The sequence below is a fragment of the Sinocyclocheilus anshuiensis genome, unplaced genomic scaffold (assembly GCF_001515605.1).
Source record: "Sinocyclocheilus anshuiensis isolate Anshui unplaced genomic scaffold, SAMN03320099.WGS_v1.1 scaffold55, whole genome shotgun sequence".
NCBI lineage: Eukaryota > Metazoa > Chordata > Actinopteri > Cypriniformes > Cyprinidae > Sinocyclocheilus > Sinocyclocheilus anshuiensis.
In genome coordinates this window covers 1,578,267-1,604,389 of record NW_015549647.1, presented here as the reverse complement: position 1 = coordinate 1,604,389, position 26,123 = coordinate 1,578,267, and the positions used below count along the sequence as shown (strand labels likewise).

At 36.4% G+C, this 26,123-nt stretch overlaps 1 protein-coding gene across 7 annotated transcripts; it reads right to left on the bottom strand.

Moving 5' to 3' along the window:
* Positions 1–66: 66 nt before the first annotated feature.
* Positions 67–26,067, bottom strand: als2b (alsin Rho guanine nucleotide exchange factor ALS2 b). 7 transcript variants are annotated; one of them, XM_016449172.1, is made up of 37 exons: positions 25,880–26,067; positions 25,187–25,257; positions 24,919–25,067; positions 22,530–23,599; positions 20,346–20,522; positions 20,034–20,214; positions 19,520–19,570; positions 18,190–18,358; positions 17,897–17,993; positions 17,738–17,815; positions 16,385–16,579; positions 16,040–16,211; positions 15,256–15,445; positions 14,160–14,225; positions 13,797–13,959; positions 12,888–13,019; positions 12,576–12,704; positions 12,361–12,384; positions 9,249–9,319; positions 9,099–9,165; positions 8,814–9,016; positions 8,666–8,731; positions 8,470–8,568; positions 8,047–8,211; positions 7,810–7,921; positions 7,353–7,430; positions 6,766–6,899; positions 6,510–6,674; positions 5,112–5,229; positions 4,858–5,015; positions 4,669–4,776; positions 3,743–3,919; positions 3,601–3,646; positions 3,038–3,099; positions 2,796–2,945; positions 2,204–2,300; positions 67–1,860 (listed from the first exon to the last, which is right to left on the bottom strand). In XM_016449172.1, the coding sequence occupies exons 2-37, from the start codon at positions 25,201–25,203 to the stop codon at positions 1,822–1,824; spliced, it is 5,175 nt and encodes a 1,724-aa protein (XP_016304658.1). In that variant the 5' UTR covers positions 25,204–25,257; positions 25,880–26,067; the 3' UTR covers positions 67–1,821. The 7 variants fall into 7 exon arrangements, with proteins under 7 accessions (XP_016304658.1, XP_016304659.1, XP_016304661.1 ...); XM_016449173.1 differs by having other exon boundaries at positions 19,520–19,603; positions 20,076–20,214; XM_016449175.1 differs by having other exon boundaries at positions 20,076–20,214.
* Positions 26,068–26,123: the final 56 nt, after the last annotated feature.

Sequence of the window (26,123 nt, the reverse complement as noted above, 5' to 3'; positions counted from 1 at the left end):
ACCAGTATTGGAAAACAGAGCTTTGTTTGCTGTAATAAAGGCCAAGTAAAAGAGTCAAGATGACAATTTCAATTCCCAATCATTTTATTGCCATCCATTTAAATTATGAGTCAGTACAACCGGCATAAACAATATTCTTCAAAAATCACACATAAACTTCATACATACTTGCACACACATACGTTCAAACACAGGTTAATATGCCCACCTTGGCTCAGTATAGAAAAACTGATGTGGAAGTACAACCCGTACCTTCTTGTACCCAAAGCACAACATGAACCATGATATTCATGCAACATCTCAAGTGTCAATGGTTGTAAACATCAACAGTCCTTCATCATTACAGTTTTCACGATTACGTTTAATAACATACAATCACACGCAAGCATCTCTGATCCTTGGAAATGAGTTTTGTGACCATTTATTCAAACTCACCGTCCTTCTAGTGCTCTGTACGTGAAATACCCTGCAGATTATCTACAACGCTCAGATTATCCGTGCTGTAGCCAGATCTAACCATCAAATAAATAAAACAATTTCAATAAAAGAAAATAATGTATTAGGCTGTCGAGCTTTAAAATATGAGGCTCAACTCGAAGCTATTGCTGGGTACAGAGATGTAATGACACAAGTCAGAGGCACTTTTCAGAATACTTCACAAAAGAAGCACTGATTTTAGCATTGAATACTACAGTGCTTGCATGTGTCAAGTGACCTTTCTGCAATAACAGCTTAATTTAACCACAGCAAAATGCAGAAAATACATCTCATGACCAAATCAGTTCAGCATGCAAAGCATTGTGGCTCATCAGAGAGCAAGATCTTCAACCTCTTGTTCGTGTGCCAGTGACATCCACAACAAAACTCATACATTGCTGACGGATACTCAGGTATGCAGAGGAAATTCCATTCCAAATGTTTTCTGAAACAAAGGCTTGAACGGTTTCAGAAAACTGACTACAAAAATACTTAACTTCCCCGAAAGAAGTGCATCAAAACAAAACTGCTGTGCGAGTGAGAAAGACCAAAATATATATGTGTGTGTGTCTGTGTGTTGATCTCAGTTTAGTGTCAACCGTTTCAATACTAAGTTCAATTTGGATGAACAAAGAAGCTAAACAAAGATTTATACATAAAGAAGCAGGTCACCAGTTTCTTACGAAAGCTCCAAATGGATCAGAAGTCAACAATAAAAGTTAGTCCACATTTTGTGTTTTTTTTTTTTCTTGGGACATTCATTAATAAAATTGATGTGAACAGATTCATGATTTGGGTCCAAGGCAGTTTGCTGTTTGCACTGAATGATGTAATAAGATCAGGAAATTTAATGTAGTAGTTTACTTCAAAGACAGAGGTAGATGACCATTATTTCGGATGGCTTACAGTACATTAATGAACTTCGTATGTCATCGATCGACTGCTGACACTGGATTGACCAGTGTGTGCTTGGAGGGAGAGGTGATCGTGACATGCTGTTCTTGAACGTCATTCATTCTGAGCCAACAAAGCACGGGCTCTTTAATAAAAGAACACTGAGCTGGAGAACATATCTTTAACATGATGGAATGACAGCAGTTAAAAAGCCTCTGAGTGAGGAAGACACAAAAATGAAAAGAACAAATGTTAATAAATGCAAAACCACAGACGGACTTGCACATAAACAGCACAGATTCCAATGGAATCACTCTTCCTAGCCATGTGATCCAGTGATTGGCTCCTCACACATCATGGCAAGCGCCCGTGTCTCGAACACTTTGATTGGCCGGTCTGTTTGTCAGTCATTCCACTGCCTTACCAGATGGGTTTGGAGAGATGTGTTCATTACGTGATCTTCTCATGCTGGATTTGATAGTAGCATGCCTGAGTGAGGAAGAGGAAAAGTTCAGAACAGCAATCTGGACTGTCACACTGTGCTTATTTGCATAATTCTGAGGGGGTTTTTTTACTATACAAAGCAAATTAATACTTAATACTGATATTTAATGCAATTAATGTTTAATAAGATTAGCACTGAGGCAGTTTATATTTGGCTGTCTGTTACTATCTTTTATATTCTAAACTGTGGTCAACCTTACCAATGTTTGACTAATTTTTGTATATGAAATTTTGCTAATATGTCCGCATCTTAACACTGCATTGTTTCACACCGTGCAGCAAGGTTTAAAATACAAAAACCCTTGTGAAGAACCCTTATAGATTATACCTTGAGTGTGGTGAACATGATGCCATGCTCTCCATGTTGCACACATGGATCCATTAGGTCCTCGATGAGGCTGACCTCTGACCCCAGATTCCTTATCCTGTAGAGAACAACAGCTATGTCAACTAAAAGATGCCTTTTTAACAATGTGTTATTTTCTGTGTTAAAGCATATGCAGAAAAAAAGAAACTGGTTGTCTAAAGGAACACATCCTCTCTATCTAAGACTACATTTAAGGGTCTTGGGTGATCTGATCTGATTGGGTGATTTTGAGCATCAAATCAGCATATTAGAATGATTTCTGAAGGATCATGTGACACTGAAGACTGGAGCAATGATGCTGAAAATTCAGCTTTGCGTCACACAAATAAATTATTTTTTTTAATATATTCAAATGAAAAATGGTCATTTTAAATTGTAATGTGAAATATTATTACAGTTTTACTATATATTTGATTAAATAAATGCAGCATTGGCATGCATAAGTGACTTCTTTCAAAACATTAAAAATCTCTTAATGCCAAACTTTTGAAAGGTAGTGTACAAACATACTCCAAAAAACAGGGCCTTAGAAGCCTTGTGATCTCATCCTTACCGTGCACGCAGAACAACAAAGAGGAAGACAGGAAAAAGGTCATCCATAGACCACAAGAAATCCTGTTTCAGAAGTGCGAGTACTTCCTGGGTTATCTCCTCAAAGGTCAGCTGGATGACCTGAAGCTTGTCTGAGGGGGTAAAAGTTGTGCTGTCAAAATAAAAAGAGAAACAACCTTAAAAACAATTTACCAGAGAAAAATTACAAATGTTATTAGCCAGAAATTGTTGTAAATCTCCAACCTTATTTGCTGTAAAGTCTCAACTGCTGAGGCAAAACAGGCATCCTTAGTGCTTGAGAGAACCTACACATCCCCAAAATACCACCATGAATATTGCTTCATGTTCCAGAGTCTTATTTCAGGTAATATAATCAGCATATTGCCTTCAATAACAGCTTTATGAGACTTTTTAAAAGAGACTTAGGGGCCGTTCACACAGAATGCGTTTTTCCATTACAATGCGCTACTTTTTCCATTGTTTATCTATGTAAATGCATACAAGTGCCGCGTTTTTAAGACACCGTGTCAAGTTAAAAGAATTTCAACTTTTACACGCAGCACCGCTCATCAATGCCAGTTCCGAAAGAGTGGACCAATCAGAACCCTGGAGACGGGCAAGCGTTGTGAGCTTTTATTAACAGTAGCAAGTTGGCATGGCAACTGTTTTATTTGACGGCAACATGGCGGATGAGGCATTCTGTGTTGCGCTTTTTTTAAAGCCATTCCTGAGCGCTGTGTCTCGTGTTTTTAGATGCAAAGACACATTCTGTGTGAACGGCCCTTTAGAGTCTCTCTAGAACAAACCTGTTGTTTTTCTCCATGTACTGTAACAGTCACAGGCCAGAATTTCCTATGAAGACAGGTATTAGTGGCAGTAGGATGGATCACTAGAGGATAATACAATCTACTGTATGTATTTCTCAGTGTAGCTGTGTGTCTGACTCACTGTTGCACCCCGAGGAACGCGAGCAGCGCCAGGTCTGGTTGTTTGTTGAGTCGGAGCACACACTCCCAGTACACATCATCCTCCTTCTCTTTCTCTAGAGCATAGAGAGTGAAGAGAGGAGGATAGAGACGGGGCAACAGCACCGGCAGGAGGAGAGCAGAGCTGCTGACCACACACCTGCCATGCACACACACAAAGACAATGCATAAGGTAACTGGTAAAAAATGACGTGCTAAAGACAGCTGGTAAAAGCACAGGAAAATCAGTCTGAATTTATGAGAAAAATTAATAACGACAAAAAGTTTGTCACAATTATGACTTTTTATCTCATAATTTTGTTTGTCAATTTAAACCTTTTATTTCATAATTATGATTTAGTATTTCAACATCTCATAATTATTACTTAATGTCATAATTTTGTCAATTCTAACCTTTTATCTCATAATTTTGCTTATGTCATAATTATGATTTTTGAGAGCATGAAAGACGATTATTTTCTTATGTGCCAGAATTAGGCTTCAATAGGTTTGCACCCATCAAGTTTCAGTTAAAAAGAGAAAATAATCAAATGAGTAAAGTACTTTTCATTTATAAATTCTCTAGATTATTACTACTACTACTACTAAATATTGTAGAAACTTAATTTGCTGTAAAGTTGCTTTGCAACGATTTGTATCGTGAAAAGCGCTATACAAATAAACTTGAATTGAATAGATTATCAAAAATAGGCATTACCTCGTGGTGATTTAATATACAAACATATTTGTATTTAATTTCCAGTAACAACAACGACAAAAACTCTAACTGTGATATAAACCATTACAGTTGTATGAAATAAATTTACTCATGCTGTAATATCAGAGTTTGGTCAAACCACCCCAGTGTGCTATGTATTCTTTCTCACATAAGTGAGACATCTTACGTACCCAGGTTTAGGAGACTCCAGCTGCTTCCCAGCAGGGTCTGAACCACCCTTCTCTTTTGGAGGGTCAGCTAGTGAACCTCCTTCCTCTGGCAGATCAGGAAAGAGGAATCTAAACACAAACACATACATAAATATTAATGGAAACAAAATTTAAAACAAAATCTGTCGTCGGTCTGACTGACACATTTACCTGACAAGCTGGAAGATGCGGCTGAGATAGGACTTGATCTCACTGACAGCCTGGGGCAGTAATCTACGGTTGGCCCCAACACCAACATACGTCATACGGTACACCGAAACCAATGTCTCCACCAGCCGACCCAGAGGATGCAGTGGGGTGTCACACGCCTGGGGTCAAACATCAGGTGTCAATGACTTATAGTGCAAAATCATCAGACAACTGAACTACTAAAAGGGGCAAATTATGACATCGGCAATGCATACCTTGACAAGGTACCGACGGATTGTGTGATACACCTCTAACGTCACAGGACCCACATGCTGAGGAATGAACTCTAGACTCTCCAGCGTTTTGTGATGAGAGCGACTCAGCAACTCTGGACTGAAACACACAAACACACACATATATATTCAGTTTATACTTTATACATTTAACAATACACACTTAATATTCATGTTCCATAGGTTTTCATCCTTTTTATTATAAACATTTTATTTACATTTACATTCAGTTGTTATAAATAATTTGGTTTGTGTGGAAGCCCAGAAAAAATAAATCATGTTTTGGTAAATCATAATTATTGCAGTAAAAGTCATAATTATAAGATAAAAAGTTATGATTATGAGATAAAAGAATACATTTTGACAAAAAAACTTTTTTATGGAAAAAAATGTTTTTATATTTTATTTCTGCTACTCTTATGTTTATTTTTATTCTGAGTCGAAAAAAGCATTTCACAGCATTTAGATTTTTTTTCTCGAAATTAAGACCTTTTATCTCATAATTTAGACTTTTATCTCTTTTTTTTTTTTTAGAATTATGACAAACATTTGAAATTCCTACAAAAAGTTGATTTATTAATCATAATTATGACATTTCATAATTATAACTCAGTATTTCATAATTTCAATTTATAATTAATAATTAAAAAATTTATCTTAAAAGTCAATTAACTTTTCTTATTTGGCAGAAATGGCCTTCCATAGGTGTACACTATATGGAATAATATATATAATTATATAAAATATGCGTGTTATAGAATGTACAAATGGTTAACATTGTTTGTGTCATATCAGTCAAAAAAGCAGTTCTGGGCTTTTTTTTTTCTTTTTGGGCTAACTTAGAAGGTTTTAAAAACCCTTTCAAATTAAATATGTACACAGTTTGGATTAAATGAAAGTGTAGTCAAATTTTTTAATTAGCATGTTTTTGTGTTTTGCTTTGGTACCAAAATTGGTACTGAGAACCGTGGATTTTCACTGGTATTGGTGCCGAATACTGAAATGTTGGTACCGTGACAACACTAGTGTACACCAATCAACTTCCAAATAAAAAGAAAAAATAATAAAAATTAGATGAAGTACTACTCATATATCAGTTCACTAGATTATCAAAAACAGGCATTACCTCATTGTGATTTAATATATAAATGATTTTTTTATATAATTTTAATATATAATATTATTTTTTCACCCACCCCTAGCATGATATGCAATATTTTTCTGCTTATTAGAGTACCGATTTGTTAGCTAACTAATGTCAGACTCTGCTGGAATCATCTGTGAGTGTCAGGGGAGTTTTGCATGCAATATTAGACAATGAGGCACAGTCAGGTTTTGGAACAGGTCTACTCTGCACTGTGTGTGTGTGTTTAAGTGTACCTGTCTCTCTGCTGTCTCCTGTTAGCAGTGAGTGCTACGGCAATGTTGTCCCACGCTATAGTGGTTTGTCCCTGTCCGGGAGAATCACAGCCTAGCCTGTTCCAGCACTCCAAAAACACGGCCTTCCACTTTTCTTCGGAGTGAACTGCTAACCTGCCCAGTTTACTGCAATCGCACAAACACATCGGTTCCCCATCAACATCGATAATGCCGCTTAAAATTGAATTGTGCTACAGAGATCAACACACACTCTTACAGTGCATGAGCCTTCTCCTTGTCTGAGTCGTAGAGGCTGGGTTTGTAGTAGGAACCTGACATCTTTAGTCCGGTTCCCCAGACTCCACTAAAAGAGCCTTCAATGTAGTCTCCATTCGGCATGGTCAACACACCCTGCAGAAAGAGATGAACAAACATTACCATTTAAAAGTTTGGTAAGATTTTTTATTTTATTTCTAATATTAGAGATTTGTAATATTTTTAATAACATTAATAATACAATTTTTAATACAATTATATTAATATAATATTATTATTATAAGATTTTTTATATTATTAAAATTTAAAATAGCTGTTTTTTATTTTAAAATATAATTTATTTCTGTGATGGTAAAGCTGAATTTTCAGCAGCCAGTTGGCTACAGCTGTGCCGTGTAATATTTTTGTGGAAACCATGATACTTATTTTTTGAGTTCTTTGATGAATAGAAAGTTTTAAAAAGCATTATTTGAAATAGACATTTGTTGTAACATTTTAAGTGTATTTATTGTCAATATTGATCACTGTAATGTGCCCTTGCTGAAAAAAAGTTTTAGCTTCTTTCAAAAAAAAGAAAAAAAAATTCACCTTTCCGTTTAGAGTCCAGTCTTCTGAAAACTCCCCTTCAAATGTGGTGTCATCCTCAGAGAGTAACACCCCATTGCCCTTGAAGAGAAACAATTAACAAGATAAAATAAATAATCTGAAGTTTCTTTTTTCGTACTTTAGCAAGTACGTGTGAATGTGTGTGTCAGGTTTTGTCATTTTTGTAGAATCAAATGCACTTCAGTCATTAAAACCTAATACCTAATGTGTGGAGACAAAAGGGAAAAAACAGGAGCTATTTTTTCTTTTCTTCAATTTGTTTCAAAAATATAATTTGGATAAAACCTTGTATACGTAATATTTTTATTTTGTAGTAACTGTTTTATAAAAGCAATAAAGCACAAGGGGTCATGATATATTGTGAATAAAGTCATAATATGCACGGTGTCTCATACCTACATTGCTAAAATAAAACCAAATGTGTGCATGTCAATCTCACCATCATTTTGTTGTTGCTGAAAGCACCTTCATAGTACAGGCCGAACTGCGTAACAACAACTGCGTTCCCCTGACGCTGATCATCCAGCCACATGCCCATGTACTTCTCCCCTCTGTCACAAAAAACAGTTAGTATAGTGCACAACTGCACACACACTTACAACATATACAACACATTTCAACTCAAGGCATAAAAGTGCCGCAATCATTTTGTGAATTCACTTGACTCTCTGCATACCTGGTGATGTCATCAAACACTCCATAGCCAGATTTTTTGTCATACTGCCACTGGCCGATGAAGACACTGGGAGAGGTGGAATTCAGCTTCCCACTACGCAACATCCCGTGACCATGACGCATGTTATCTTGGAAAGAACCCTCGTATATTTCACCAGAGGCATATCTGAACACAAACACACACACTCTATCAGTTTTATGACATTGAATCACATCAGCAGACAACAGTTAAAAATTATGGGGAGATGCTTGCAGGGAATTTATGAAATATGCTTAAAAAATGCCCTTCTACTCGTGTTAGGATAACTTCAAATAGGACTAAGCAGTGACCTTGAAATTTAGGAAATTGTAGGTTGTTCTCTAATTTTGATCTCCACTGTACATACAGAAAAAAATATGCAAAAATAAAAACACAACCACAAACCTGAATGTTCCAAAGCCGTGCATCTTGCCATCCTTCCATTGCCCTTGGTAATGATCACAGCTGTTCAGGTTTTTGTTAGGCACAACGTAATCTCCAAAACTACAAAGGAAACAATACTTAAAATATTTCCAGAAATATGAAGTAAGAGACATCAGCATAATAATCTGAAGAAGAAAAAAAAAGTGTTACGACTTACCCATCTTCAAGGCCGTTCTTGAATGTCCCTGTGTACATTCGCTCATCGGGCCATTTGACCACGCCCCTAGAACACAGACATAGCCAATCAACATCTTCCACGTTTTGAGAAGACTTACACACCCACAATTCCCTCTCCAATGACCTACCGCCCATTGGGTTTCCCTGAGACCCATCGGCCCTCATACATGGCCTCCTTGAGCCGACTGTCTTTGTAGAATGTGTATGATGCTGTCCGTGAAATGGGCGGATCTGCTCTCTGCACCACCCCCGTAGAAGGAGGTATCCCATCATGCCCCAGTCCACTAAGCGCTTGCTCCACCGCTTGGTTTATAGAACGCAGCCACTTCGCCTAGGAATCAGAACATCACTGTTTAACCAACTATACAGGTTTCTGTAAATAATCATTTTGTAAATAATCAAGTCAGGTCTACCTTTTCAGCTGGGCACGAGGCCAGCAGAGTGAAGCTCTCTTCAGGTGAAGTCACTTTTAAACCATATCTGCAGAGAACCACACAAACTTCATAACTTTCCATAACACTTGATAATTATATAAAGCTAATAAACATGACTGGCACACTCACATGCCTGTGTTCTCCTCAGAAATAGGCTCCACCCACAATGTAGCCAATGGGAAGACGTGATGAGTGGAAAACTAGGAGGGGTTAAAAAAGAAATGCAACTCATGCAAGAATAGCATACAGAAAATAAATGCACTAGGATTGTACACAATTCTGTCCACTCCAGATTAATGATGCACAATATATCAGTACCATCAGTTATCAGCAGATAGGAGATCTATATATATTTAGAATATTTAATTGTGCATGCATTTCCCTGTTTCGTTTCATTTAGATTACCTTTACCTCACCTTAAATGTTTAAGAACACATCTTTAAAAACACAAATAACACTGCTAAAATATCACCTATGGCAAATGTCAAACACATTATTACAATGCTTACAGTAAAAATAAAATTATTATAATTATTCGTTTTTTATTTAAATATATTTTAAAATGTAATTTATGTATGTATGTAGTAACAATGTAAATGTATTTACTGCCAATTTTGATTCATTTAATGCATTCTTGCTTAACAAAAAAAAAAATTATTAAAAAAAAATACAAATCTTACTGACCCCAAATACTGAATGGCAGTGTATGCTATGATGCCTACATTCACTCATAGCATTTATAGTACTGCATTTTGTTTTTTAGTGTTTTAGTGATTTGTAATTTATTTAGACTAAATAGGATAGAATTAATAATGATGGTGAAAATCTTGTTGCCATACAATATTTGTCAAAAACTTGCGCATCTCAAGCATGAACCAACTGTCAACTGGTTTACAGTTTTTGTAGGTTGTCAACTACTATCTTAAAGTATCAAATGTTGAACATATGGTTCTTTTTCCTAAGAGCACATTTCTGGGTTTTTTAGGATGGAAAGGGATAATGCTGATGAAAGGAAAAACAGACACATACACGCACTGTAAAAGGTATCAAGGAAAAACAACAGGGAGGAAAATAATGGATTATCATCTCAAATACTCACTGGTACATTCACTAAAACGAGACTCAGCATTAAACAGAACCACTACTGTTCAACATTCAGCACAATTCAGCACAACATGGCCCTTACTACAACCAGGTACATTTATGCATATGTGCTATAACATATCTTTTACAAAGGGTTTGCAAGCAGGAAGCCTTGGAATGTACCCAACCAGATGTACTGTCATCTTTCTATGGTTTTAAACCACACAGGAACACTACATTTTGGAAAAGGTAGAGTCTAAAAACTAGAGGTTCAAACTGAGCTACAGTATTACAGATATTATGTGATTTTATTACATTCTTTAAAGGAATATTCAGAGTTAAATACAACTTAAATTCTCTTGACAGCATCTGTGGCCACAGTAAATCATTTTGACACATCCATCAGTTTGTCCAGTAATGCATTTCAAGTGAAAGAGTATGGAGAGATTGCACAGCAATACAAAAAGATGAAAATATGAAACAGTCACACTGATGCAAAAGTATAATAACATGTTGTAACTGATGTAACTATGAGTAAAGTACTTTTTAGCAGAGCTAACCTTCACCCAGAGGAATTAAGTAGGTAAGAAAAAAAAAACCTTGCCAAGACAACATTTCTTAATTTAATTTAGTTTAACTTGATATACTAAAATAGTTAAAACTGAAATAAAACAAATAAACAATGTAGACATATTTAAAAAAAACGACTAAAAAGTTACTAAAACTTTATCTAAAATAAATAAAAATAAATAAATATTCATAAAACCTATAATAGTATCTCAATTATACTAAATGTCACTGATTAGCATTAACATTTCATCTTGGTTTTTACTGTAAAATGTGTCTAAATTATTTTCTGGATTAACCCTGTAGGGTCCACTGTTGTAATATTACAGCATCAGTTTTAGCTCGACTAAAATAAAGCTGCTCATGTGTTTTTTTTTTCTCTAAGACCACATTTACACAACTAACAGGTCCTATTGTTCAGCCTTGCAATGCTATTAGATGCTAGATTTTAAACATAGGCCTGTTTACCTGGCCATGAACTCACACAACCTGCGAACTTCCTTGTTTTACTGGACTGGATCAATCTACATTCAAGTAAAATACCTAAAATATTTATTTTTTTCTGTGATTAGTAATAAGTCTTAAGGTATTGTTGAATGCACTGATCATTTTAGATTTTGAGCTTATTATGTCAACACTGGGTTAAAAGGGTAGCCAAATTTGCCTCAAAAGTTTCATTCTTTTTTGTTACCATTTTGAGATTCTATCAAGATTTTAAGATTATTAAATGATAAATTCAATTTGAAGAATAAATAATTCTTTGAGAATTTGAAAGTATTTCAGAATGTCACCAACCAAGAATAGACCGTCTCATCATATGTGTGTGATATCTCTGATGGCGTCCAAAATGGGAACAGAGTCTTTGAGATGGACTTGATTAAAATGATGTTTTCATGATGTTTTAAAGCTTTCATTCAGTTCATCAGGTTTTGTAAATATAATCGGAACATATTTTTATAATAAATGTTTTTTTTTCCCCCATAAAAATATGGCTTATTTGATCATTATTGTGTGATTGTTAGTGTGTATACGTATATAGACTATTGTTATGAGGTTGCAGAAGCATTACACCCTGCAAATTAACCTTTAGATGTTCTCTACATTTGTTCAGACAGTGAGTAAAATCACTGAAATTCTGCTACCCAAGAGCCTAACGTTGCAATATTACAAATGTGTGACTATTTCACATTTCCCTAAAAACGTACTAAAATGTCATAAATGTAAAAACCCATTTATTTCTACATTAGAGGCCACCTATTAGTGCTGGGCGGTATGAATGCGGTATTTTAAAAATTCATATCATAACAAAAGTAAACACCGGTATTCGGTATGAACCGGTATACCGCCCAGCACTAGTACCTCCTATCACAAAATTTTAAATGTGAAAATTTTCACTGTTTTTTTCTATATTTGGGTCTTTGAGGGTTAATCGGATACCCTAAGTATTTAATAAAAGTTGTATTTAACCCCAGAATATTCCTTTAACAACAGCACTGGACAAACCAAACACCACAGCTGTAGGGTGCATCCTTGGGCACTAGGGGACAGTATGCTACGGAGGAAACTCTTCATTCGTACAGCCCATACTTACAAGACTCTTATAGGGGACCATGCCCTACCAAAACAAAGATAAACATCACTAAAACATCAGTCATTGGAAACAGATTGTTAGTTTGGCCCTGTAAGCGAATAAAAAACTGTCGTGAAAGAACTGTGTAACGAAAGAAGGATGAGATCAACAGAAAAGGCAGAGATAAAGCAGAAATGATACTGAAATGAAATGAAAGTATAAAGAGGAGAGCAAACCTGTGCGTGAACCAGCGCGTCGTTGAAAAGGATAAACCAGTTGACGGAAAAACGGCCTGCGTTCTGAAGAGTCAAAGCCTTATTACTGCTCTCACAGATCAGCCGACGGGACGGTTTACGAAGAGAGTCCTGAAAGAAGAGAAGAACTCTTAATTAACAGTCTAACTTCATCCACATTCTAGCTCTTCTCCAGAAGTGCACAGAAATAAAATGATTTGCTCAGCATGAAGAGCACCTGGCTGTCTGGTGTGCATTAAACTGACTGGCATTTGACAGTGCTTCTAAGGGCCTGACGGCAGCAAGGTGACTTACGGTCATCTTTCCAGGAAAGCTCTTCCAGAAGTGGAGTGTGTACTCGGCTTCCTTCCTCCTCCTCTTCAGATGAAGAGCCATGGATTCATATTTTGAGCAGGCATCTTGCAGCTTCTGATAATCCACAGAACTCTGTCACAAAGATACAGAAGTGGGATTTATGTAGTGATAGTGTATTGAGTGAAAATCTGTGGACAATACAGCCAGTCCTGTTATTACAGAATACAATTACACACACACACACACACACAAACACAAACACACGCGCACGCACACGCACACAAACACAAACAAGAAAGAATAACCCAACAAACCTAAATAGGCAATAAATAACTACACAAATAAATAAGCAAAAAACAATAAATAAGCAAAACAAATGCAAAAAAAGCAATAAATACATAAGCAATAAGTAAGCAATATGTAAGCAAAAACTAAATAAGAAAGCAAAAATATAAAGCAAAAAATACATGCATAAACAAACAAACAAATAAATAAATACAGTAACACTGTACTTACTATTATAATAACAATTAATTATGCATAATTACATGCAAGTAACCCTAAGCCAAACCCAAATCCTAACCCTAACCACATAGTAAGTACATGTAGTTAATTAATATTACTCAGTACTTATATGTATAATTACACTGTAACAAGGACACCTTAAAATAAAGTGTAACCATAAATACATACATTTTCTTATTAAGGTAGTCTGGTTTAACGTTTTGTATGTACAAACAATTTCTATACGTGTGAATAACCAAAAGAGTAACCCGATTAAGCAAAAAATAAATAAACGTCAGAAACTCCTTAAAAACAAAAAAATCAATTTTAAAAGGTACTTTGTGTTTTATAAAAAATAAAATGGACAAAACATGAAGTGTTACTGTGTTTCTAGTGAGTACCCACCACCTCATAGCAGGTAGCCAGTTTGAGCAGCAGTCGTCCGTATTCATGCAGGTGTTTTATGGGCAGGTAAAAGAGATGCACCAGAACATCCGCTAAGGGCAAACCCTCTTCAGAACATTCAGACAACTTCTGAACAACCTCGGCCCCTTTGCCAAACACATCACTTCAAACAGAGTCAGACAGGGAGTCTTAATATATATGTTAATATAATTCAGTCTGTAATTATGTAAATATGAACACTGCATGAGCAATAGCAAATAATTTCCATTACTCTAGTGATTTGCAGCAAGTGTTGAATCCTAGGACAGCAAAGGCTTAGGAAAGCATTTGGGATAGGGTCTAACACACACATATACTACTTACTGACAAGGTTTGACAACGGCTTGAAATCCTCCCATGACTAAGAGATCACCAACTGCAGAACAGTACCTTTATGACACAATTAGAAGAATAAGGAGATTATTACAACTAGGAAAATGAGCTGACTTGAGAAGGAGGGTACAACATTTTTGAGCAATAAAATATAACATACACATATATATATATATACATATATATATATATATATATATATACAGTATATACAGTATATAACTGTATAGAGACTGCGGCAACGTAGATACATTTCTGGTTAATGAAATTAATGTATTGATAACACAGATTTCCATGACTTTTTAAGGTTCTAATTTTAATTACTTAAAAATCCTTGCTATTTCCAGGTCTTCCAGCACGTCACACACTCAGAACTTCGCCCCACTAAGAAAACTGCCTGAAAGATATCAGATTCTGAATCAAAGTCTCTGACTCTTAAAAATAAGGACAACACCTTAAAAGAAATCTCAAGGCTGCGGTTGAACGTACGATTATTTTGAACAACTTAAAGAACCAACTGAGGATCAGTCTGATTAAATACATTTGAGGATTTTCAATTATACATCACATTAGAAGTATAAAATCTCTTTGATGCCTGAATATGTTACTTTTGAATTAGAAGTTAATTCAGTACAGCTCTGTAGAGAATATAACTTGCTAAAAACATCTTGAAGTTCAAGAATCCAGCAAGTTACAATAATCTGATTTTAACATTAACTGTGTTCATCTAGTTGGTCTTAACTAGATCTCTGGGTCTTTCTAGTAGTGGGTCAATTAATGAACACTGAATAAACATTGGTATTCAAACATGGCTGATTATTAAATGTGCTAATGACTGTGACATCACAACCATAACCATTTTTAAATGACTCGTTTTGCAGCTATGTTCCAATAAATGCCCCAGATGGACTGGGTGGGAAAGTTTTGCATTGTTTAGAGTATGTCTACACTGTAACTTAAAAACACTTAAAACACTTCTTTTCGGCATGGAGTAATGGACAACAACCAACATCTCTTATTCCATCTGCTGAGGTCATCACCAAAGTAACCACTTCATTCTTTAATTGTGTGTGTGCTGAATACTTACTCAGAATATGTGTCCAGGAACAGATGTGCATCATCTAGAATAACAAGACCTCGGATATCACGTGAACGCCGCAGGAAAGAGGTTAGAGAGGCCGAGTTTTGACCCGTGAGCTGAGACAGCCGGCCCAATCGTCCAATCAGATTCTGCAGAAGCCCTGCAGAGGACTGACCGAGGGCGGAGCTTAGGGAATCTAAAAGCAAAAAATAAATAAATAAATAATAATAAAATTGCTGATTATATGAGAAATAAAAATCCCAAATAATGAATCAGACAAACAGGACAGTCATCTGAATACTTTCCGTACCCACTGTATATATACATATACATACACACACACACATATATGTATGTATGTATGTATGTATGTATGTATGTACGAGTATACTACATACTATATAGTATTTATTGATTTTTATTAATTAGATTTATTTTATTTAGTTGTAGTTATTTTATCACTTAAACTATAAAAAAATTAGAAATGTTACCTTGGCAACTAGGTGAAATAAAATAAGTTTGAGGATTTTTTTATATTTTATTTTATTCTAGTTAACATATATTTTATTTCAAGTAACAAAAATGTTTTTTTATGGTTTTAGTTTAAGTTAACAATAATAACCCTGTTGCATACATTAAGAACTGTAAATGATTCATCTGTTTCACTTCCACTAGTCTTGCCACTGAATTACACCATACTTGTACAGCTCGTGCAGGGCTATAATGGAGATATGCTAATGAAAGTCTAAATCGTACAAAACAAGTTATCATCACACACACACTGTCATACCCAGTTTGAGCAGAGGCTGGAGCAGAAGACTATTGATATTGCTGAGTTTGCAGTAAAATTTCCTCTCTGCAGCCGCCAGCTCATGCAGACTGGCAATAAAACCCATTACATTACGATCTGTCAGCGCCGCACATGTTTGTCCTCCTGCGCCCACACTGCTTACATAGCCCAACTACCACAAACACACACACACAATGAAAAGAGTCAGAACAAGTCATGTAAATAACAGCATCATTGCACAGGATTTAGAGCGCAGTAGTATTCAAAATTATCTGAGAATAATATTTATTATATTCAATAGCAATTTGAAAATGATGATGATGATGATGACAAAGTCTTGCTCACATTCATACAAAAAGGCAACAGCACCGGTTGCTGTGTGTATTCTCCTGTCTGCACCTCTTCCTCAGTTTGCTCCATCACTTCTTTCACCTGCTGCCCACTATAGTACAGGATTGGCTGGATACAATCTCCATCAGCCAATAAGAGAGTGTGTTGTTGCCCCGCCCCAATATCCCACACACGAATCCCATCTGACAGCTGCACAAAGACAAAAGAGGACAAACAAAGCAAACCAGTCATGAATCAGTATGTTGTCAACACTAATTTGGACAATAGCTAGGGCCTTAACCCACTAAACACTGGAACACCGATGACTCGATTTACTGTTACATGATTATGTGACTGCACATTAAAATGTCATTGGTATATCATTAACATCACAAACAATATCCTATTGGTCTGAATTGTTTTGTTTATCATGTTTTACCGTGCATTGTGGGGTGTTTAATGTATCAGTGCACTGGAATGATTTAGTCAATGGGGCATTCCTAGAAATAGCCAATACCCTGTTCTGATTACTGAATTATAGAGCTGGCCAAACAAACTGGATGCACATGTACACTTAATGTCTGAAGACTCACATTGCTGCTGGGTGTGTGCAAGTGTCACAGTTTCTAACCTTGTCATTTCTGCAGCATTACTAAACCAGGAAAAAAAAAACTCAACCTTAAAGGGAAAATAAATTCATAAATATTTTTTTTTCTTAATACTAAAAATGCAATTATGCAAAAGTTATATAATTATAATGGGCTTTATTTAAAAACAATTGAAAATGTTGTTATATTGTTATATAGAATATTATAGAAACATTACAAACAAAATGTATAGACAAATTGAATGAATAAAGTGCATTAAATTTTTTTTATAGAACTAAAAACATATATCAATATTAACTACACTACTGCTCAAAGGTTTGGATTTGGTAAGATTATTTCAAATTTTTAAAAAAAGTCTCTTATGATCACCCAGGCTGCATTTATTTGCTCAAACAAACAAAAAATCTGTAAAAACAGTAATAATGTGAAATATTATTATAAATTAAAAACTGATTTCTATTTTAATATTTTATTTTTTAAATGTAATTTATTCATGTGATGGCAAAGCTGCATTTTCATCAGTCATTGATTCAGACTCATATAATATCACATGAAATCATGCATGCTGTTTAATATTCATTATTTATTATTATAATATTTATTATTTAATAATTATTATAATTAAAATATTAGTTTAATATATTTTATAACTTTTCCAAACCCTTTTAAATTTTCCAAAACCTTTTAAAAGATTTCAAAAGGCAGGGAATTTTATTCTCCCTCTTGTGATATTTTTTCGGTTTTATGTGCGTGTGCACACCTTGGTTAAGTGAGGAAGGGTGGTGGGGGATTCCATGTGTCCCAGCTGTCCAGACGTGTTGCAGCCCCAGGAGAACACCTGCCATACACACACACCACACACAAATTACTGGAGGATTACACTAATACAGCACTCAAGAGAAAAGGTGAAGTGTGTCACCTGTGATTGGGCGGTCAGGGCGAGAGAGTGATGAGCACCTGCAGCCACTCTCAACACCTCTTTACCTTTCAGACTCTTTACACAGACGGGCTGCGGTCTGAAAAGAAAGAGAAAGAAATTACCACATTATGTTCCTCTGTGATGCATCTAATGAGTCTGTCCTCATTTTAGCAGAGCACATTATATTTTAAAGCCCTGGAATCTTATGTAACTCATGAGTTGTTAGGCAAGACAGTCTCCAGGAGCAGGATGGAGCCGCTCTCATGCCGCTCTGCTAATGGGAGGATTCTGACCTGGGAAGGAGGTCTCCATGTCCAAGTTGCCCTTCCTGGCCACATCCCCAGCTCCACACTTCTGTCTGCAAAGAAGGCAGGTGGGCATCGGCCTCAGGAATACCTCCTGGAGCGAGCGGGATGGCCCGTGCACGGTGGCGGCTCGTTCGCCGCAAAAGACGTGGAGACACTGAGAGAGCGGCAACAAGAAAGAGAAAAAAAAATTCAAAACAATTTTCGAACATCAATAACTAGAGGCAGAACACAATCCATATCCAAACTAAGAGCCAAAATGATAGATCATAAGAAACTGCAACTCATGGCACTTTGTTCCTCATTGAATATGCATTAGTTCAGTTCTGCCATATAACCACAAACAAACAGCATAGGGAAAATTCACATGAATCATTGAACAGCACAGACACAGACCCAAAGACTTGGCCAACTCCAATTCAACTCTCTGCAAAACACACACACACACACACACACACATTCAAACACAGTATGGCCAGGTGCACACACAAACAAACACACACGGACTGCTGCCGTGCTCAGTTATGTTCCAGCCCCACTGGGGTCCATCTGTCACATAGGTGGGGCTGAGCAGATGAGAAAAGATGTGTGTGTGTGTGTGTGTAGCAAGTAGCTGGCCACCATTGTCTTCTCTAGCATGTGTATCAGGCTTCAGCTGATTTATGAACTCAGACAAACACACCAGGCTGAGGTATCCTGGAGTCTCATGAGCAGAGAGACCTTAAAAAGTCCTCGCATTACAATTTCTAATTCAGCGAACTAAATGTAAATCGCTTTAAACACATGCAAAGCACTAGAGCAGAAAGTTTCTGACACCTCTGGAGACTTGAACTTGTTTTGATTACGTATATTAAAAGGGGGGAAATGTATTCATGCATCTACAACCTGTTTGTCAACTAAAAACCAGAAGGACTACTTTGAATCGCACAGTGTCAACACATGACGTATATTCATATTTCTCCCCAAACACAAGCAAAAAACTAAGAAAGTGTATTTTGAATTAATAAAATGAAGCGAGATTTTTTGTACATTTTTCATTGTGACATTATTTTCTTGACAATTATTCACATTTTCATCCAAATTCAATTACTGTCATATGAAAAAATTTAATTCTCAAAAAAATATATATACACACACACACATATACATTACAGTAAGCAAAATGTGATTAAGTGTCAAGAAAATAATCACAATCACAATGCAAAAAATATTTTTTTCTTTTGATTTTGAGCTGAAATTTAGACATGTGTCTGTGAGATTCACCCATGAAACTACTTCTAATTTAAAACTTATTACAAATGCAACTACATAAAAATACCTTCAGTTTTTGCGTTGGATGCCGACTCCTTCACCTCAAACGCTGCAATATCTGTAACCATGGCAACAGTAATATATGGGAAACCTATCCACAAGTGCCATCGGCAGAAATTTGAAGAGCCATGGTAATACAACCAATGCCATTGACAAACATATTACTGTAAGTTAAAATAGGCCAGGCAGCGATTTGCAGGGTTTTTACTTTGAACTGAATGAACTAAGTCTTAACACACTGCACAGGATTATGATTAAACTTCACATATTCAGCTAATAAAAGAATACATTCATAGTAATCATTCCTCTGGTTCTTATGCGTCTAAACGGCAGAACAGACTCTCTACACTCAGATGATTAAAAAAGCAGACCATTTTCTTTAAATATTTATGAAATTTGTCACAAAAGAGTTGTTAGTTATTCATTGCCTCTGCAGCAGAAACACCAAGTGTGCAATGAGCTGATGGATGAGAGAGGCAAAACTTTACAAGATGCTCATCAACATGCTCATGCAGACTTACGGAGACGGCACACTGGGTGTAAGAGAAGGAGAGCACGTGTACCCTGAGAGAGCAGGCCAGGCAGGGACAGGCGACGACTGAGCTCCGCCTCCTCCTCTCGGATGTCCCCCAGGCTGGAGCTTTTCTTCCCCTGCACGGGCTCCTCCTGACGCAGTCTCTCCTCTACTCGCTCTCCTGGAACCTGGAGCATAAAAAATTTGATCAAACGCATCATAGCTAGATTAGTGCCAAAACATCAAATAAAGGTTTGATGTTTAAGGAGGTGTAACAAACATGTAAACATACAGTATAAAAACTGGAAAACACACTTACCCAGTAACCAATCACTTTTCTCAGAGAGAGAGCTTCGTATGTGGACACTACACGTTCCCCCACTGCAGAGGCACAGGACACCACCAAGTTGTTCAACGCAGAGCCCATTGGAGTCACAGACTGGGCGACCGGGATCAAGGGATCAGAGGTGAAACGATCAGCACAGTCACTGGAGAGCTGTGATAGGAAAGATATGAGAACTTGAATTGTGCATTTAGAAGCAATTAAATAGTTCGATTTATGATGGCTTGGAAGAGTCAACTAGTTGGATAGTGATGGCAGGATAGTGATTTTAACTAAATAAACAAAAATCTAGATATTTTGAACTGTATTTGTTACAGGTGAAGCTGTCAACTTCTCAAACAGGGTTTTAGCATGTCAACGTGCTAACAGTTAAATGTTTATATGTGACCCTGGACCAGTCTTAAAGGGGTCATATGATGCTTTTTTAAAGATCATTAGTTTGTCTATAATTTTGACCCATACAGTGTATTTTTGGCTATTGCTACAAATATACCCCAGCGACTTATGACTGGTTTTGTGGTCCAGGGTCACATATTAAATTTGGATACAGATATACAAATACATACACTACCGTTCAAAAGCGTGGGGTCTTTTTTTTTTTTTATTATAATTTTATTATGTGAAAATGCATTAAATTTAGTACGTAAATAAGTTTTGCATGCAGTCTATAAATATAATATATATTTTATTTCCCCCCTTTTCCATTCACTGTGCTGCAGTAAATCAAGCCTATGCTGTAATACATATGCATGACTCTCCCTTCCTCCATAACTTTGCATTCCTTCTTTTCAAAAAAAAAAAAAAAAAAAAAACAATACTAAAAAAACAAAACAAAATTCAGTCCTGTAAATGCTACGTATGCATCATAGCATACACTGCCATTCAGTGTTTGGGGTCAATAAGATTTTTTTTTTTTTTAAAGACTTTTTTAATAAGCAAAAATGCATTAAATTGATTAAAAATGAGAGTAAAGACATTCATGTTACAAAGCTGTTGTTTTGATCTTTTTATTCATCAAGGAATCCTGAAAAAATTTATAATTGTTTCCACAAAAATATCAAGCAGCAAAATAATTTTTTTAACTGGGATAATAATAAGAAATGTTTCTTTTTTTCAGAACCAAATCAGCATATTATAAAAATTTCTGAAGGATCATGTGGCACTGAAAAAATGAGTAATGACTGTTGAAAATTCAGCTTTGGAATAAATCATAAATTGTAATAATATTTCACAATATTACCCTTTTTACTGTAATTTTGATCAAATAATTGCAGCCTTGGTGAGCAGAAGAGACTTCTTAACTTCCCTAAATTTCTGAATGGTAGTGTAGATACAGATATATATAGCTGTGCATGCTCATTTCGCCTTACATTACATAGATTACATTTTCCTCACTTTTTAATCTTCACAAACACTAATAATTTTATAAGTAATCTTCAGCAAATCTTAAAATGAATATACATTTTTTTCGTTGTATATACATTATTATGTTGTAATGCTGCAATTCACTTGTTGCTTTTGCACTTGTTTATTTTAGTTTTTGGTGGTTTATTTTTTATTTATTTAGACTAAATAGTATTGAATTTTAATATTGGTCATTTATCGGTTATTGGCCATACCATGAAAGCGTAACACTTTACAATAAGGTTCCATTAGTTAATGTATTAACTAACAAGAACAAACAATGAACAATACAATTATTACAGTATTTATTAATCTTTGTTAATGTTAGTTAATGAAAATACAGTTGTTCACTGTTAGTTCATGTTAATTCACAGCGCATTAACTAATGTTAACAAGCACAACTTTTGATTTTAATATTGCATTAGTAAATGTTGGAATTAACATTAACTAAGATTAATAAATGCTGTAGAACTACTACTGTTCATTCTTAGTTAATGTTAACTAAAGTAGTTAACTAATGAACCTTATTGTAAAGTGTTACCCATGAAATTAATCATCAGATTACAGATTTCAGGCAAAATTTTAATACCGGTACGGGTTTAATACCCAATGCATTTTTTTCAAAATGATCACACTATTTTACACAGAAAAAAAAAATCATTTTAAATATATAGAAAAGTTTTTGTATATAAATCCCCAAAAAATGGTGCTCATATATCAACTTAATGCTTGCTGGACGTTGTGTCTGAGACTAACCTGAGCCGAATGAAGTGTGCTGGGAGTCTTGGTAGTGTGCTCGGACAGGGCATGATCAGAAAGTCTCTTAAGGTAGGCCTTCACTGCCTGCTCATCGGGATATGGGGAGGACTTCCCCCCTGTGGCTCTACAGCTGTCCGGCTCAGGAATGCTGGTCTCTGAGGCTTCGACACAAGCCTCTCCATTTGTGGGCGGAGCTTCAGGCTCCGCTGAGTCTTCTATGGCTGGTTCTACAGGTTCTTGGCTAGATGCAGGAACCTCATTTTGTGGTTCAGAGGCAGGTTTGCTCTCAGGAGGAGGTGTAGATTCAGGGTTAGTGATGGAAGTGGGTGATTTTGGGATCTGGGTTGGCATGGATGGAACAAGTTCTGTAGGAAAGCTCTTGCTTTGCTTACCCCTTGAGCTCTGATCTGGGCTGCCCTCAAATGCAGATGTGGTCTCACCGCTGTCCAACTCAACACCTACTGGACAGTGATGGCCATCAGAGATAATAACATGGTCCTCTTTGTCTGTCATAGTGTACAGCATCTGATGGCACTGACCGCACTTGTCTTGAGGGGGGTTCCGAGGCTCCTGCGGAGGGGGGAGACAGCGCACCAGAGCCAGACTGTGAGCGGCTCCACAGGCCACCTGCAACACGTGCCTTCCAGCCAGGTGCTCTACCTTCTGGGGCTTCCAGACAGGAAACGTTGAAGTGTTCAGGCCCAGCTGGCACCCGCTTCCCCAAGCCCAGACTTCATGCTTGGCTGAAAGAGCCAGCGTGTGCTGATCCCCACAAGCCACCTCCAGGATCTTCACCGTCTGAGGGGGCGTGGCCTCAGAGTCCAGCACACCCACAGGGGTAGGATTAGGGATAACAGAGAGTCCTGATAGGCCACATTGGCCATGAGTGTTTTCTCCCCACATGTGCATGCCTCCATCTTCTGTCACGACTCCACTGTGGACAGAGCCAGCAGCCACAAAAACAACGCGTTGTTCGCTAAGAACCGCCTCCAAAACAGGCTCAGTCGCTACTGATGATGTTTGGTTCTGTTTCCATGGCAGCTCGCCAAAGCTGTAGACTTGTCCCCCTAAATATAGTATATAAATAATTACATTTCTGGATTGCAATATTAATGAAAAATGTATGAGAAGCAACAGTCAATAGTCTTTTCACAACCTTCACAATCTGTTTAAAGCAGTGGTTTTCCACCAGAGGGTCAGTGCCAGCTAGTGGAACTTAGTAAACTTCCAAGTGGGCCACGGGATGACTTAAAATTCTTTCAGTTAATTATATTAAAATAATATAACTTAACTGAAATGCTAACAAAACTAAAACACACAAAATCAAGATGTATATTGAAATCATATTTCTTTTTGTCCCCCTCTCAATAATGATTGCTTTTATTCAAGAATTTACAATTCTTTCACTTCTGGAATCACAAAAAGAATTCTACTTAATTAATAAAATATTTCTAAACTCCCAGTTTCTGTTAATAATACAGTTTAAAAACAAGCTGCTTTGTCATAATTGCAGCAGAAATACCTTAAGGTGCAAACACATTTACTGTTTTTTGGTCAATTTTTGCAGATGAAATACATTCATTTCAATGTATTTGTAACTGAAAGTGACTGCAACAATATCATTCCTCCGTGTAATTATCATTATAGTTGTGTTGACTTCCATATCTCACAGAATTAAAACAATTATTAACACTTTAGTTATAGTTATTGTTATAGTTATCATTCTTGGTGGCCTTTAGCCTATATGGGGGCAGTCTTAAGAATGATAAAGTTTGAAAATCACTGTGAACGTGAACATGAAGCATTTTCAGCAGTTTTCTTGTGAAACAAATATTCAACAACACAAAAGAAAAACTTTTTTTTAACATGTCGTAGAGGCTGTGGGTCACATTCACCCTTGCGAACACCTCAGTGTATCCAAATGTTAATGATCCCTTTTTAAACAATTTTTTTTTCATTTTAGGAAAGTTTGCCTAAAAATAAAATGCAAGCCTACAGTATATGACTTAATTCTGTAGAACCCATACAAAGTCAATGGGGTCTAAAACAACACTGGACACCAATGAATTTCAACTATTTATTTATGGGGGTGAACTATCGTGTTAAATTACTGTTACTATTCCATGGCTTGTCATGGCTGATTATGTCAGCTTGGCAAGGCGTTTCAAAGGCACATCATGTTATTACATTTTGATAAAAGATCACAAAGAAAAACATTTGTTCTTTGCAACCAATAACTTGTGCACAATAAGACCACGTAAATAGTCCATTTTGATGTTGACTTTAACCTGTTAACAAAGTGCTCATCAAAAATTTGTATCTTGCATCTAGAGGGTTGCCCAGCCAAATTTGCATGTGTATCCAGTGTGAATAATAAATGTATTACCCTCTACTAGCAGAACACCATGTCTAGCTCCCACGGCAGCCTGGAGAACCGGCCGGGAGAGCAGCACCCTCTCCGGTGTGGTGCTGTAGGAATATCCCCTCCACGTGTGGAGAAGTCCTCTCTCCCCAGAACCGTCCTCCTCACCACAACTAGAAACACAGTGATGAATACACTCTCAGGAAAGTCATGAGACAAAAAAAAAAACGAAGAAGCGTACAAACACTGCACTGTTCAACATTGCTGGCAGTCTGTCTTTGAACACACTCACCTCATCTGCTTCTCCATCTCTAAACGTTCCCCATATCACAGCTGTTGCGTTTGTCGCTGTGGATGATTGTCCTGTAAGAACACAAGTGATGTATGATTTCAGATGTTGGATGACAACAGAGCGTTCGAGAATGACTTGTATGTTTAAGCTCATTTTCCTGAGACAATGTTTCATAAAACTAGTCACAAAGTGACTGAACAAATTCTGAGCATTTCTTTTTAACTGTAAAATAAGTAAATGAAATGTTTGAGTCCAGAATTTGTGCCAAGCAAAGACTAACAGTGTAAACACATATGTACACACACTGGTCAGGGCCAAAGGTGACGCAGAGCTGTGATGAAATCAGCTGAACTAGTAAACACACAACAACAGATCTAGAACAGTTACTGTTTAATAGATTTTCAAAATGAATATTAACAACTTCTTTTCTGAGTTAGTTAAAACACAAGCTGTCAAGCAGGTTTAGATGGTCATAAATAAAAGTCATGCATTTAAGCAAAAGGAAAACAACAAATCTAGAATTACATCATCTACGTCGACAGGTGGAGATCATGTTAAATAACTCATGAATTAAAAATACCATTGTAAAACCATAATACAGTCTCTAGAAGACATAAATATTTATAATTGTCATTCTATTCGCTGCTTTAATATCACTCAAGCTAGTAAATATGGTGCTTCGTTCATTCTTACCCCGATATGTCAGACTAAAGATCTCAGACAGAAGCGAACGACTCTTGGCTTAATATAGCTTGTCAGCTTTTAAAACACTTGATCAGAGAAGTAAAATAAGCCGGTGAAAAGAGCAGACCCAGCAGAACGAAGCTCATGATGATTATGATGATGACAATCGGGTGTGTTGTTATGGTGTTGTTGTGAGCGTTTCAACGGACGGAGAAGCAGGAGGGACAAACAACACAGAGTATTTACGCTTTCG

What these genes read in the sequence shown, in the direction of transcription:
- als2b (XM_016449172.1), bottom strand. An exon ending in CCCTGACCGCCCAATCACAG is followed by an intron (nt 17,816 to 17,896) that starts GTGACACACTTC and finishes TGTGTATGGCAG; the next exon opens with GTGTTCTCCTGGGGCTGCAA. An exon ending in CTGGAGTCTCCTAAACCTGG is followed by an intron (nt 3,920 to 4,668) that starts GTACGTAAGATG and finishes TGTGCATGGCAG; the next exon opens with GTGTGTGGTCAGCAGCTCTG.